We start from the raw sequence: 15,472 nt of genomic DNA on the forward strand, positions 1-15,472 counted from the left end.
CAAGAATTTGGAAAGGTGGCGTGCTTTTCCATTTGACAAGACCACCATGTCGGGAAGGTAATTTAACAGGAAGCAGAAGTATATTTGGGAAAAAGACAGAGGTTTGGCCTGCCAGAAGACTTCAAGTCACTACGTGTGAATCTGGTTTGTCTTGCGTGTACTTGGACCTTAAAGAAAAGGATGCCAGCAGGAGCACGGGTAAGACGTTTCTGATGGTAGCGATTCATTCACAGGGCAGGATGGTGCAGTGTTAAATACGGGAGATGGGTTCTGGAGTCTGACTGCCTGGGTTCAAATCCATCTTTTCGTACTAACTGTGCAACACAGGTAACCTCTCTGTTAACCTCTCTGAAGATCAGGGTCCCTTTAAGTAAAAGGACCTGAGGATCCTTTGGGGACCCAACTTGTGATCCAGGCATAAGGAGTAAAGGAGACAACATAGGTAAAGTGGTTAGAACGAGGATTGCACGTAGTAAGCACTCAATTAATGTTAGATAATTTTATTCATTTTTATCCATACATGCTCAATAATTCTCAAGTTATAAGCAAGATAAGAAGAGTACATGGAAGAAGTAAATCTGAAGGAAAGAAGACAGGTGGTAGATGGAAAATTTCTTGCTGCTTTAGTTGCTAGGGCATGCCTGAGTGGAACTGTCCTACAGCCTCCTTTGGATGTCTCATCAGCTCAGGAGCAGAGAAAAGTGGGACAGTTAGGTGACTTCACAGATCGGCTGTGAATAATTGTGAGTGAACATCACAGTTGCCACAGTTGGTATGGCTCTCTCTTTTCCAAAGAAACAAAATACAGAGCAATGCCCTGAGAGAGAACACACACTCTCCAGGACAACTTTCAAGGCCTGGTGGAAATGCTTGGGGGATGCCCATTAAACTGCAGTCTATTATATAGGTATTCTATGATTGCAGACAATCGATTTTCAAGGATTTCAATCAATAATAAACAATATGCTTAAATATATTAATTCTACATTATGAACTGACAACCTGAGAGAATGAAATGTACAGCTATTATGCCAGGCAAAGGACAGAATTTGGGCGTAAGTGTAGGGGGACTGACCTGTATCTTGATGAAATAGTCTACTAATCTCCAGAAGTGTCACTAGTAAGTATTTAATACATTCAATTTAAATGAGACCTGACTTGGATGTTCATCTTTTTTAAATCTGTTTGACTGGTTTACCTGATTCAAATCAAGATGTTCTGGAATTAAATTTCTATATGGGCAAGATTCAGAAAAACATCCAACTTGACGCTGAGTGAATCAAAACTTTTTTAGGGTAATTTTGTTTCTCTAATCTCAAGGTTCATGATTCACCTGACAGCTAGAATGATAACTGAAGTTAATAAATGGAAGGTTTGTGGTATGAAAAAATATTATCACATAACTGAGAAACAAAATTGGTAATTTATTTAAAACTTTGACTTTATCTACTCAAAAGTAGAAATATTTCTATTGCTTTTCTGAATAAGGTAGGGTTAAGAGTACCTACCACAATGTCTCAATAGAGAAATTACTCAAGACATGTCAGATTTAAATTGCAGTGGAATACAAAGGAGTTCTTGACAGGGTCTAACGGGAGTTTCAGATTTTGTGTTTCACAGTCCTGGCCTGTGACAATTAATCCCGTTGAAGTCAACATTTGGAGAGTATTCCCTTTCTGTCTCCCAGTCCCGATCCCAGGCCTAGGCCCCAGGAAAAGCAAGCAAGCAATACGCCATGGGTAAAGGAAATTAAGCATTATGTCTTTGGTGTCTGCCTAGGAAATAAATTAAACAGGTCAAGGTAAAAGAGCACAAGGTCTCAAGAATAGGTAGCTCGTAATTTCCTTCTTAATTTAAGCCATCGTATATGTTAAATTGTAGAGATGCAACAAACACACGTTATCAATGACACATTTGTAGTTAGCACCTAACCAAATGATGATTCAACTTCATTTCCCAAACCTTAGATTCAGTCAACCCAAAGACTGTTTTCACTTGCAATTTTCACATTAGTACATTCCCAAAGCATTACTAGTGCTTAACATAAACAAACAAAAGGCTTCTGGGCCCAATTAGGGAAGGGAAATGGACTAAATTTTTACGTACATCATAGTGCTAGAAAAGTCATGGAGAACTTCACATTGATGGAACCTAATACACTGACAGTAGTAATGTCATGAGATGTTTGGTCAAGAGACCAAAAAGTTAACACACTGGAAACTTGACAAGCTAGGAAGCCAACGGGAGGAGAACTAATCACATGTTTAAAGAACCCATTGGATGATTAGCATCTTGTTGCTATACATTACTTCCAGGCAGCAGATCTTCTTACATCTTAAGGAACCAGAACATTTTATTTTTATGTTTTAAAATACAGCATATTTGGCAAATTGATGATGCATATTTATGTTTGTCAACTTTTGGGTCTCTCAACTATCTATATGCCTATGAAGTTTATGGACTATCTCATTTGTAAGAAATAAAGATATTGACTGGATGTCAATATGTATGATAGCCCTCACTAAAATAAAAGTTTTAGACTCACCATGTAGTAAATGATAGAGTTTGCATATGGTCATATAATAAAATCAATCAGAGAGGGAAAGATGCCTTCAGTGATGTGCCTATTGTAGCTGAATAATGAAATACAAAATATATTTGAGGTTGATTACAATATTAAAGTAAATTTAGATATGAAAATATCTTCATAAATATTTAAATAGGACTTGGTACTAAAGAAAACATCTATGATATCTAGGATAAAAGACAAATACAGGAAAATTCTGACGTTTCAAACATTGAATTATATTACACAAGTGCAGAAACTATCGGGATTTGCTTTTCAAACTAGGTTGTCTTTGGAGTATCATTAGTTGAGCTTTTAAAACAATATTAACTAATATCAGACAGTTGAAGAAAGAGAGAATTGGTGTGGCTGCAGTAAGGGTACTGCTATTTACCAACCTTGTTCTCTTCATAAATACCCTGAACACCTACTATTCACCCAACCTCCCCCCACTCGGGCAGGTCCTGGTCACTGTGCTGCCTCCTGCACATGCCCAGTGAGGGACAAGGGCAGATGATGAGGACGAGTGCTCCCCAAGGATATTTTCAGATACTAAAAAGGGCACAGTGTACTTCGTCAGAATACAGCAGAAAGTGTTCACATTACCTTCTCTTATCTTTTTCTTTTTTGTCTTTTCATCACTTTCCCCCCAAAAGTATTGGTAGGCTAATATTTTTTTGCCCTATGTTAAAATGTGTGATACTAGACTTTTTCGTTTAAAATGAGAGTTTTCATATCATTTCCCCCTGCCAGTATTTCGCTTGAGGACCTACACTCTTTCCTTTTCCCATCTCGGGCCAGTACAGCATGCCAAATATCCCGAGGAGAAAAGTTGGAAACAGGTTAGGGACTAGGGACAGGGATGGGGCTGGGTTGCTTTGTGGTCAAAGGTGGAAGGAGAAGGAGGGAGGGAGCGAGCACAGGTGTAGCTCCACCACGGGGCTGCGGAGCAGATCTGGGATTGTGGGAACCAATGCTGCTCCACATTATGGTACTTCTCCCTTGGCTTGAAAGATTAACCCACTATCTCTCTACTCACTCAGAGGGAAGAACAAGGCTGCGATCTTGTCAACTCTGTATGATTGTTCCTAATCGGTAATGCATGCATTGGAAATAAGCTAATTAAATTTAGAAAGTTTTATTGTCATCTTTCAAATAGAAGTAGCTTCAGTAGCTCGTCTGGCAGATTACTTGACTTATACCTTTCTCTCTCCCAGTCCTAACACTTCTGCTTTATTCAAAAAATGGCCAATTTATAAAACCAAACAGAACCACCTCCAAGTCGTAGCTTACTTGAAGTTTGGGTGATCAAACTAATATACGACTGGCTGAATTTTTCATTAAATTTTCGCATAAACAGAGTCACTACAACTGAGGAATTTGAACACATTTTCAGTAGCGGGGCCGTGTCATGCCATTTCATTGCCCTGGCCACTTAAATATACCTTTGACGGGATTTGTGAATTTGGCTTCCAGATTAACTTGAAAGATCTGAAGACAAGCACACGCATAAACACACGAATGATCCAATAAACAGGCAACAAAAAAGTCCTACTGAGCTAGGCAAAAGCATTATTTCTTCCTTGTTGAAGGTATCAGCATATGTTCCATCTTATGTTGCACAAGTGTACTCATTAAATATTATGAAATGTACAGCAGGCCGGGAAGCTCTAACTAGCTAGTCAAAGTCACTCATACCTGTGTGTTCGTATTTATGTCGCAGAAGGGAACTGCTTTTCTGGAATGTCTTGTCACATAAGTCACATGCATACATGCCACTCTCTGTCTTCTTGATCTTCTTTCGAGACAGACAGGAGTCGGAGTCTGTCATGTCATCTAGGCCTGACATGTAGTCTTGTGCTCCATCAAGCAATTCTCCCTGTGATATAATCACATAGTTCAACACAGTCTCTTCTCTTTGTGTTTATACCAAACAACTTCACGTAGGCTGACATTTGGAGAACCTCAAAAGTGCTGGCTATTAATCGATCTCGTTTGTTTGTTTGTTTGTTTGTTTTAAACCTATTACTTTCCACGAATAATGGATGAGGTCTCACATTTCCACAAAAATATAAACCCTCTCTGCCCTACATGGTACAGCTCATTGTTTTTCAAGGGTAGAACACAGTCAACTCTGAAGGTGAGAAAAACATAACATTTTCTAAAGTCCTTAGTTTTCTTTATATTGGGAAATATCCATGAGTGAACATTACACATCAGAATTTGTGTGTTTTCCAGCGTGGTTAACTTTAGAAATGATCTGTAGCTGTAGAAACCCCATTTTAATTGAATTTTATATTTAGGTACAAAATGTTATTATTATGCAATCTATTTAAATGTATGTCTACCAACTAAAGGCCTCAAGCTATATTTTTATATTTAATTTTCTAATTTGAAATAGGGAATATTAATAACACTTTTTATCAATGTTCTATCTATGTTAAAACAGCCTTCAGCATTGAGCAATAATGAATGTGGATCAGTAAATTATTAAATTTCTTGATATTTATTTTGTCTTGATCCAAAGGAGTGCAAACTTGCATGATAACATACATTTCCATTTGCTAGCTCACAGTTCAGTTTTCTTAGACTACGTTTGCACTAATTAATATTAGAGGAGATTAAATAGGCTTAAATACATTTACAGAGAGGGCAGATGCACTGGAAATTGGAATCCTGGAACAGCTGTTACAAAGGTACACTGCTCCTTGTGCTCCTATTTTCCAAATAGGGATTATAATCCGTGTTGTTAAAACATACCTGCTTTTGTATTTGAAAACCATAGATTACTTACTGGTTCGAAAACTACGTAAGAAGTCAAGTGGCATGCACAAAATATTTTCTAAAATACTCTTCAAAATACACGATTTTCTATAAGACCAAGTACATGTCAAATTTGTACATGTAATGATCGCAAATTGTGAACATCTATACAAGTATGTGACTGTTGTAAATGGTAACTTTTAGCGTCTATGTTAAGCCCTGTCCAATATTGCTATCGATGTGTGATTCTAAAAACATACAGATCAATCTAAATAAACCTCCAAAACAGGTATTAAAGTCTTCCTCTTTTTTAGGGCACATGTGCTTCCACAGAGCAGTGTTCCACTGATTCTCCACTTATTTGGCTAGCCCACTCAGTTTGAGGTTCAAGTGAAAACAAACTGCCATGTCTGCTGAAAACACGGCACTTGGTTTTCTCACTAAGACTTTTTTCCCCCTACGTGCGCGTACACGGTATAATATAGTTTTCATCTCCTCTGTTCGGAGCAAAAGGATAGGTCTCATTACCTGAAATCCTTGTTTCCGCTGGTACTTTCTCCTTTGCTGCATGTCAGCAAAAGTAGCCGCCCCAGTTGGGTAGGTATAGGCCATATGTGGTAGGAAGCTCATCTGATCCAGTCCTGGGTATGGTCGTAGCCCAGGGATGCTGGTCTGCACTGGTGGCATGAAAGTGGCAGGGGGAAATGCGCTTTGTGGAGGAAGAGCTGTGTATAAAGTTTTGGCACTAAAGGGGTTCATGCCGAACACTGGGTTAGTGCTTTTGTTGTCCAGATTATTTGAGTTTGAAAACTCCTTCTTGATAAAAGTCAAGTTTAGAGGCTCATCTGAGTTTTCAGATGATGAAGAAACACTGTTATGGTCTAAATTTATGCTGTTAGCTTTCGTTTTGTTCTTCGTGGCTATAATACTTTTGGGTTCTTTCATCTGTTTTGGTAATGACAAGTCCAAAGGCTCAGCCTGCAGCTCCTCAGAAGAGAAGCTGTTTGGAGTGTAAGAACTACTGTGGGAGTTTTTAGAAGATGTGGAGGAAAGATTTAAGGGAGAGGGAGTATTACTCCTTGAGTGGTCCAATTTTTCAACTGGTTTAATATTGGTGAAATGGGAAGGTTTGGTTAGCCTGAGAGGAGGATCACAATTCGTCACACTGTTGTGGAGTTCTGCTATGGATGGCGATGTTATGGAGTCCATAGGCTTTACGGGAGACCTGGGTAATAAAGAGTCTTTTGTGGGAGGGTTACTGTTGGAAGCTAGCGGCTTGGAGTTCCTTTCCAGTGATGGTGACCTGGAATTCGAATACTGGTAGACTTTTCGTTGCTCAAACCATTCCTTCACAAATTCCTGAGGAAGGCCCACAGCAATGGAAATTTTCAGCAGTTCATCAGAATTGGGCTCCATGTTCATAGCATAATACGCTTTCAGTACAGACATGTGGTCCTTATATGGGTTGATGGGGCTTGTCATTCCTTTCTCAGAAAGTACAGATGACAAGAGGAGGGCTTTATTATCAACAAAAACTCCGGCTTTGTTGGGGACTATGTTGTCATGAGGTTGCAGGACTGCCTTGATCTCTTCATTCATCTTACAAAGGTAACGTTCATGCTGATGCAAGGGAATGGGGCCGGGAAAACTTTCTTTACAGAACTGGCATGAAAATGGAGTGGATATGTTGTGGTTCTCAATCATTTTATCATCAGTGACCAAATCTATTAAAGTACGTAGCTTCTCTTTCTTTATATTACTGATCTGTCTCCTTGAGTCAGTAGTCAAGCTCTGGAGGCAAGCTTTGGCTTCATTGACTTTTTCTAATGTATAGTCAATAATACTTTTAGTGGCACCATTATGACTCACTACTGGAAGACCTACGGGTGGAATATTAGGAGAAGTGACTCCTTGTTCTTCAGGTTGAGAGCATGGATCCTTCATGTGATAACCTTTCAACTTCGAAATTTCTTCAGCCTTGCAGTCCATTTTTTGCCTGGAAACCGTATTGTCCACAATCTGTAGAACCTTTTGAACCTCGCTTAAGTTACTATTCATTGCGGGGAATCCGAGTAAAGGGGTTTCCATCCCTACACCTAAGTGCTGCATTGGACTCTGGGCAGACGGATGGACTCCCAAAGGGCTGGTGGCTCCAAGTGCACCATTCATAAAGGGACTAGTGCCACTAAACCCGTGTGTGGCCATGAGAACTTTATAGTCATTGAAGTCTAGTGGTTCTGTTTTAATTTTAAGTAAGCCTGTCTGTTCAGACATACTAAGTGGTTTTCCATTCTCCAATTTGTTTCGTAACTGGGTAATAGCTGAATTAGTAGGAGAAGAAGAAACAGAATTAGGGGAAGAACCCGTCTTGATATTGTTTCTCATTCGGCCATTTACAGAGATTAAACCAATACATTTCTTGCTGCTGATGTGTGAACTGTAGGAACCAGAATGGGAGAAACGTTTCTTGCAGTTTGGGCACTCGTACGGTTTTTCACCTAAAATGATAATCAAAATTAACATTACACTTCTTTGATTGGGTAACAATGACGATTGTCTGCCAACACAAGAATCTGTGAAACCAAATGGAAGGAACAGAATGGGGTACCTCTACATTCTAGGTGCTTAGCTTAGAATTATGTGGCCGTAACTGTTTCTGGGTTTTATCTACCCTGGGAGAACATAATTCAAGATGTTAGCAGTGGAAGGTGAGGGCTATCTATGCCTTTTTCAGCCAAGATCCCAAATCTTGTCTTGCCATCGGCAGCCTCCTATTTAAACAGAGTGTCAGATTAATGTGTGGTCAATAGCACAATAAAGATGTCACAGTATTTAAAGGGAAGTGTAGCCATGGCTTTAATCAACTCTGTAGAGATTCCATTGATTCTACCAATCCAACTAGTCCTTTGAATAGCATCCAATTTGGTAATAAAATGCTTGGCAGAGCTATCAAAATAGTTATAAAGAAGAAATCTCAGTGGTAGGATGCTGTTCTGTAATATACAGCTCCCAGGAATCAAGGAACATTTATCATACAAAAGCTCTCATCCAAAATTCTTCAACTTTTTCTTTCATGGTTAGGTATCGAAAATGAATACCCTTCCGAATTTGCCAGCTGAGTTTCTTCAGGTCAGAAATACTTAATCTGTAGAAGAGTGGCTGAAAGGACGAGAAGGAGCCTCTAGATTTTGTAACAAATCAAAGCATTTGCAATTTTTAGGAAGTCTAAGCATTCCTCTTTGATTTGTAAGATCACGCTATTGGTGGTACCATCAGTCTCAGGAAGGCAGAGCAGGCCCGCACAGTTTATGAAATAAAAGCATAGTTCCAAAAAGCTACAAACAGGATTGTGTAAATTTCAAACAATCTTTTAAAACTCTCCTAATGGCACAAAATGCAAATGTGAGCACCAGCACCTCTGCTACTCACCACTGTGAATTCGCAGGTGTTCTTTCAGATGGTGTTTATATTTGAAAGCCTTGCCGCACTCTGTGCATTTGAACTTGCGATTACCTGCTCCTTGGGTCAGCATTTGGTGCTATAAAAGGAGAAAGACTGACATCAGTTTTGTGCAGGAGGAACAAAGGAAATTTGTTACAAATATTTTTAAAAGGCCTCTATTTTTCAGACAGGCCAAAAGGTTTGAGTGCATGTTTATTTATTTGCCCAGTCTTTCAGAGTTGCAATAAAAGTGATAATGTTGGCAATAAAATTGGAACAAATAAAAAAAAAAAAAAAGGGCTTTCACATGCGCATCCAACACTTGCTTTAGAATTATCTCTGTAGTCTCTTTTCTGAAATGTTTCTTTGAGCCTTTGGAGATGAGAAAGTATAATTGTAAAGATGTTTGTGGTTCTCTGTGTTTATGGCACATTTTAAAATCTGAACATTCCCTGTTGGGATGTAACCGTTTTGTCAAGGAAATAAATAAATATTATCCTGAAAATTCTAAACAGCCTCCCCCAAAACTCCCCATGCAAAGAACTAATTTTATCAAATTTTCTGTATCAGGGTAAAAGTGTATCTCATACTGAAGCAATATCAATTTTAAAGAAGAAAAAAAAAGCACACATACACAAACAAAAAAATTCTTGACTATAAATATTTCATTACACGATAAGCATGTTTAAATATCCCATTCACTGTGCTAGCAGCAAATGTAAACCCTGTTTTTCCTGATGTGCTGCATATCAGATTTGATTCATTATCAAATGTAAGAGACAACATCTTGGGTTATAGCTGCTTGAGCAGTTTTATCACAGGCCAGTAGGAAAGACTTCAACGACTTTTCATTTTCCTTTTTAGTAGTGTGCTAGGGAGTAGGGACAAAAAAGAAGAAAAGTTTGCTGAAAAGACAAGTTAAAAGCAGCAAAGATATAATCAAACACAGCTGACCTTTTTGAACAAGGGAAAAAAAGCTCTGTGACTTAGAATTCTAAAAAAAAAAAAAAAAAAAATACAGTCATCCACTCTGGATGCTCAAGGTAGGAGGTCAGCCTTTTTCAAGCAGCAATGACACAAAAGCCTTTTGCAAAAAGACAGCACAGAAACGGTATGACAACTGCTAGGGTGTGCTGAATCTTCCCACATTCCTAGTGAGACAGATGGTGTTACATGGGACACAGGGAGGTTTGTTCAAACAGCAGCAACCTTCAAAGATCAAGCGGAGCCCAGCCCGCCGAGCGCCATTGAGGGACCAGCGCTCATATGTTGCTGAGTTGCATAAACAAACAGCAACAGCTGCTTTGTCTCCCCCCACAGCCCTCAGAGGACTACTATAAACTTTAGTTGTGCCACTGTTAATATGATACAATCATTTTAATTTACTAATTGTAAATGCCATGAGCAAATGAGGGGACTTTTCAACACCAAAGCTACCATTCATAATGCGCCAACACAATCACACTTCTGCATGTGAAATTTAAAGCAGTTATGCTAGATAAATATCTAGGCACTTTTTTTTTCCTAGAGATTTTGTGCATATAAGCAAGGGGAGATAAACTGTTACATAAGTGTAACTATGCAAGCATAGTTTTTGTAACTGAACTTTGAAAAACGTTCAGGTGACAAGCCCAATCAGCTATAAATGGAATGATTTTCATGAGCTGTTCTTTTACAATAGTAAAATTCCATAATATAGTATCATCACCATTGCTTGATTGTGTTTGATTATCCTCATTTTCCTTATTCAAAGAAAATAATGCCCACAAGAAAAAAGCAATGTAAGAATTTTATAGAATATCCTGCTTAATAATTTTTAAAACAGATATGGTAGCAAGGCTTATATGGGAGGATTCCAGATCTGTAAGGCCAGTTACTGGGACTTCAGGCACACCATTTCTGTTGCCACTGAAACACATAACATCAATCTGCAGTCAATTCTCCTAGGAGAACAGAGAGAGCAGTTTTGCCACAACATGTAGGGGACCCTGTTGGGACCCACATAAGGGACGAATTGATCGTATTCCACCACTTTAAGGATTTAAGAGGCTGTGCTTACCTGTTCAAGAGAGAGTTTTTATTTTTAACACAAACAAGTCAACAGAGGCGGAGTGATCTTAACATTTAGCCACAGACAAACGAATCAAAAGGGATCATTTTAAATACACGTCCAATATTTCGGTATTCATCAGTCTATTTTATGTATGTGTGTAATCTGCCTTTTGATTTTTTTAAACACTTCATTAGATTTCATAAACTAGTAGCAGCTTCTAAAAATACTCTAAGTAATTGAAGGTGTTGTGTGACAAACGAAAGAAATGCACACTTCTTTTACTATGACTTAGATCCCATATGAAAAAAATTTTTTCCGAGTACAAGTAGGTGAAAAATGGAATTAAAATTGCTGAGATGTTTAATAATGTATAATTAAAATGCTACAATTTCATTCACTTTTTGTGGAACATAAAAATGAAACTAAAGTCAAGTTAAAGTGCAAATAAAATTTCTAAATTAGAAATTAACACACTCATTCGATCGTGAACATAAGACTATTAAATCATATTAGAAGAGACCATCAAAAAATCATTTAGACCTCAATTAAAGCTATTACCATTAAAAGATCTGCATCTTCAAAATGCCATGAAAAATTAATAATGATTGCCAATCAAAGCAATATCGTTTCTCTAAGGGGTTATTATAGAAAGAAATCACTTAAAACCAACCCCCCACCTGATCTGTCCCTGGCTTGTGCGTCACCATATGCCGCTCGAGCTGGGTGCGGTAGGCAAACGTGTAGCTGCAAAGAGGGCAGGAAAAGTTCTCTTCATTCTTCTCGTGGCGGTACTTGATGTGCTCCTTCAGTGACGTCAAGCGCTTGTAGCCCCGGTCGCAGTAGGGGCAGGTCAGCAGTTGGGCAAAAGCATCTGGAGTTCCAGGTGGCAGGTCTGTAGCCGAGAGACGAGAGGGAGAGAAGCAGGCCAAAAGGTCAGTAAATCAATGGCAGCTAATGGGCTGCCTGCCCGGGATGGTCTGACAGGAATCCCTGCAATCTGCTCGGCCAGAGCGCCATCGCCGCCCTCGGCCTGGGCGCGCACCGGGCCCCTCGCACACCCGGCGCAGACGTGTCGGAATCAGCTCACACTGCGCTGGGAAGTTAATTAATTACGGGGCGCTTTTGGGGGGAAATTTAAACAGCTGATGAAGGAGGAAATTCTCCTTAGGCGACTGACAGTTCGGAGTAAAACCTTTGGTCACATGGGACTCGGGGATTCACAGCGTGGGAGAGCTTTTCAGGTGTCAGAAGAAGAAGAAGGGCAGGGTCACTGTTGCTAAACTTTTGCTTTTCTTTTTTTTCTTTCTTTTTTGTGTTCCTCCAAAGTGAAATATCTCAGAAACCTAGGAATCAATTCCGATATTTTTATCTCTTAGGAATAGGCTCTAATTGTTCTTGTTCTTTATTGGATGTACAAATGACACAAATTTGCTGACAAAAAAAATTTCACAATACCCTAAAATTACAGTTCTAATCTTTGCTCATGAAATTCCATGCCTCTGCAGCTGTTCTTCAAATTTTAAGGTAAACACCCAGGCATGTAGTGCATTTGTAATTGTAACAGCTGCAGAGGTCAGCGTAGTGGCTAAAAATGAATTACAGCCTCACCATTTTCTTCCTGCCCATTGGCCTCTGGCGTGCCGAGGCGAGACAGCTCCTCAGGGGCTTCTGGGTAAATAATGGCCGTGTCACTGCGCTGAAGGTACTCCTCGATGCTGACTGCGTGGCCGTCGCGTTCCTCCAGTTTTCTTTTGGCAAAGTATTCCTCAAAGTCTGATGTGCAATTTGCATTCTTGACTGAAATCACAAAAGGAGAAGAAGCGTCTTTGCAGGGCCTTCTTCGTGGGTAGCCCAAGCCCACGCACATCACAGTTACTACGAAACGTTGACTTGCAAAAAAGACCACACACACCTAATTTATTTGTAAGAAGTGTTGCAGGTGACCGGTTATTGATCGAATAATACATGCAAAAAAAAAAAAAAAAGACACTTTGCTTTAAGTGAAATAGGCACATTTTTTTTTTTTCTCCTTCCTGGAATACTAGTCTGCATAATTCACAAAGAATGAAAGACATTTTTCAAATTTTTTTAGGGAAAATGAAAAAAAAAAGAAAACAGAACTACATTCTAAGACCCATAACATGAGAGATAATATGAACTCAAAGCTACTATAACAGTCTATATAAAACTTCCTCTTCTTTTGAGAAAGGTATGTTTAATTTTTTATTGTCCACTAAACTTAAAGTGCTTAACCACAGATACATCCTGTTGCTAAATATAAGCTTTTAACCTTCCACTCTCTGAACATCACAGGTGGCCAGGACTACACAGTCTGACACAGATGTGAAAGGACAGATATTCCTAGAGAGATAATAATGGGACTTTGTTAAAGAGTCATGGGATGTGGCACTTTATCTTTCCTTATCAGTATTTTTTAAAGCTGCCTGAAAATAAAATGAAGCTCACAATCAGAAGTAAAATAAAATGAACAGAGATGCTTAATAAAAGCAAAAGCAACAGCCATTCTGCTGTGTGATTTTGAAGATTTGTAACTTTTGTAATTATGACTCCGTTCCCATGAATTGGATAATAGTTGTAAATCAATTGCAGCAACTGTGTCACAAGACTTTGTATATTTGAAACTTCTAGATATGTTTCTGCAATAAATTGTGGCTTAAATACCCTAAATAAAAAGTTTTATGCATAAGCCAGTGTTGGGAGTGTGGCTGGTATGGTAGTATCCACCCTAAGTAGGTGGATGAAAGTCATTTGCTAGTATAATTAGGGGGTGGAGCCCTACTTTCATAGTTTCTGAGAGCAGTTAAGCTTCGTTCACCCTATATTCCCCACCTCACCTTCTCTGCCATATAAGATATTAAAGTATTTGCCATACTAATTATCTCTGACAGTTTGTGGCAGGATGATGTTTGAGCTACTCAATGTTTATTTTTATTTCATTTTTATTGTTGCCTTCACTGTTACAAACTTGTGGATTATAGATGCAAAGAACAGAAAGTGGGAAGGGCTTGATTTGATAAGCAAAAAACAGATTCATTTTCATCCTGCAGGAAGACATGAGAACAATCAGTATAACTGACATTTTCTCAAAAATAAAAACAATGTTACAAACTCACATGTATATTACTCAAGGAAGTTGTGTGGTCCTATGAAAGGGGGGGGGTGGAACCTGATGGAGTCTAGAAGATCAGGAAAACTTTAATTGAGAAAGCATGAAGTCAACTAACTTTAGAAGCTGGGGAAGAGCAGCACATACAAGGAGGCTGGAAAGAGCATGCTGCGTATCACTATCTAAAAAGACAGTGCTGAGTGCAGACAGCGAAAGGGAAGCAATATGATGCTAGGGTAGAGAGGCAGGCAGGAACCAGAACATGTGGTGTGTGGTAGCCCTGTTAAGGATTTGAGTTTTATTCTAAGAGAAACAGGAAGCCCCTGAAGGGTATTAAGCAAGGAGATGATTGGATGAAATTGTGAATTATCTGCATTTTTATTTTTTTCATTTTTTAAAAAAACATTTATTTATTTCTTTTGAGAGAGGGAGCGTGCACAAACAGGGGAGGGGCAGAGAGGGACAGAGAGAGAGAGAGAATCCTAAGTGGGGATCCATGCTGACAGTGCAGAGCCAGATGCGGGGCTTGAAGTCACACACTATAAGATCATGAACTGAGCCCAAGTTGGAGGCTTAACCAACTGAGCCACCGAGGCACCCCTTATCTGCATTTTTATTTTTTTATGTTTTTTTATTTATTTTTGAGAGAGAGAGAGAGAGAGAGAGCAAGCGAGAAGGCACAGAGGATCTGAAGCAGGTTCTGCACTGACAGCAGAGAGCCTGATGTGGGGCTCAAACTCACAGAACCAGAAGATCGTGACCTAAGCTGAAGTCAGAGGCATAACCGACAAAGCCACCCAGGCTCCCCCTCCCCCCCATCTGCATATTTAAATGACAACTCTAGCTACTTAGTACGGTGGGGATTTCAGAAAGAGAAAAGTGGATTCTGGGAAACCAATTTGGAGTCTTGTCATAAAACAGGCAAAGATAAAAGTTAAGGAATTGGTGATGGAGACTATGAGAAGTGGCTAGACTTGAGAGATACTTAAGAAATAAAAACACTAGGCTTGGGGGAAGGATTGGGTGTACTAAGGAGGGAGAGGCTAAGATCTTTCCTTGGGTTCAAGCTTTCCAATTTGATGGATGATAGGTGACAGTCACCAAAGCAGAGAACACCAGAATTCTAAAAACACTTGAAACTATGAACTAAAACCTTGTACCAAATAAAAGAAAACTGGAGAGCATCACACTTTGTAAACTATTAAACTAAGTGCTAACAATCCTGAATAGTATGACCTCTTTTGCACTCCAGGTTCTAACAAGTTGACCAAGAGCAACAGTCTGATTCCAACACCTATATTTCCTTCAAATACAGGTTTGGAATGTGTAATAGTAGATTATGATTTTATATCTCAAAAGTTGTTTAAATCTTTTCTTAGAATCTTAAATATGTATATATTTATTTCTTAAGATGTTATTTGTAAGTAATCTGTACACCCAACATGAGACTTGACCTCACAAGCGCAAGATCAAGAGTTGCATGCTCTACTGACTCAACCAGCCAAGTACCCCCAAGTCTTAA

General features: G+C 39.1%; 1 protein-coding gene across 5 annotated transcripts in view; it reads right to left on the reverse strand.

The window, feature by feature from the left end:
- ZEB2 (zinc finger E-box binding homeobox 2) overlaps positions 1-15,472 on the reverse strand; it is a 133,809-nt gene that overhangs the window by 7,097 nt on the left and 111,240 nt on the right. For all 5 annotated transcript variants that reach the window (XM_032594402.1, XM_032594404.1, XM_032594403.1 and 2 more), the window contains 5 exons: positions 12,432-12,620; positions 11,501-11,715; positions 8,759-8,867; positions 5,858-7,827; positions 4,265-4,445 (listed from right to left, as the gene is read on the reverse strand). In XM_032594402.1, the coding sequence (XP_032450293.1) occupies positions 4,265-4,445; positions 5,858-7,827; positions 8,759-8,867; positions 11,501-11,715; positions 12,432-12,620 (2,664 nt within the window). The remainder of the gene's footprint in view (positions 1-4,264; positions 4,446-5,857; positions 7,828-8,758; positions 8,868-11,500; positions 11,716-12,431; positions 12,621-15,472) is intronic.

Source organism: Lynx canadensis, chromosome C1 (assembly GCF_007474595.2).
Source record: "Lynx canadensis isolate LIC74 chromosome C1, mLynCan4.pri.v2, whole genome shotgun sequence".
Taxonomy (NCBI): Eukaryota; Metazoa; Chordata; class Mammalia; order Carnivora; family Felidae; genus Lynx; species Lynx canadensis.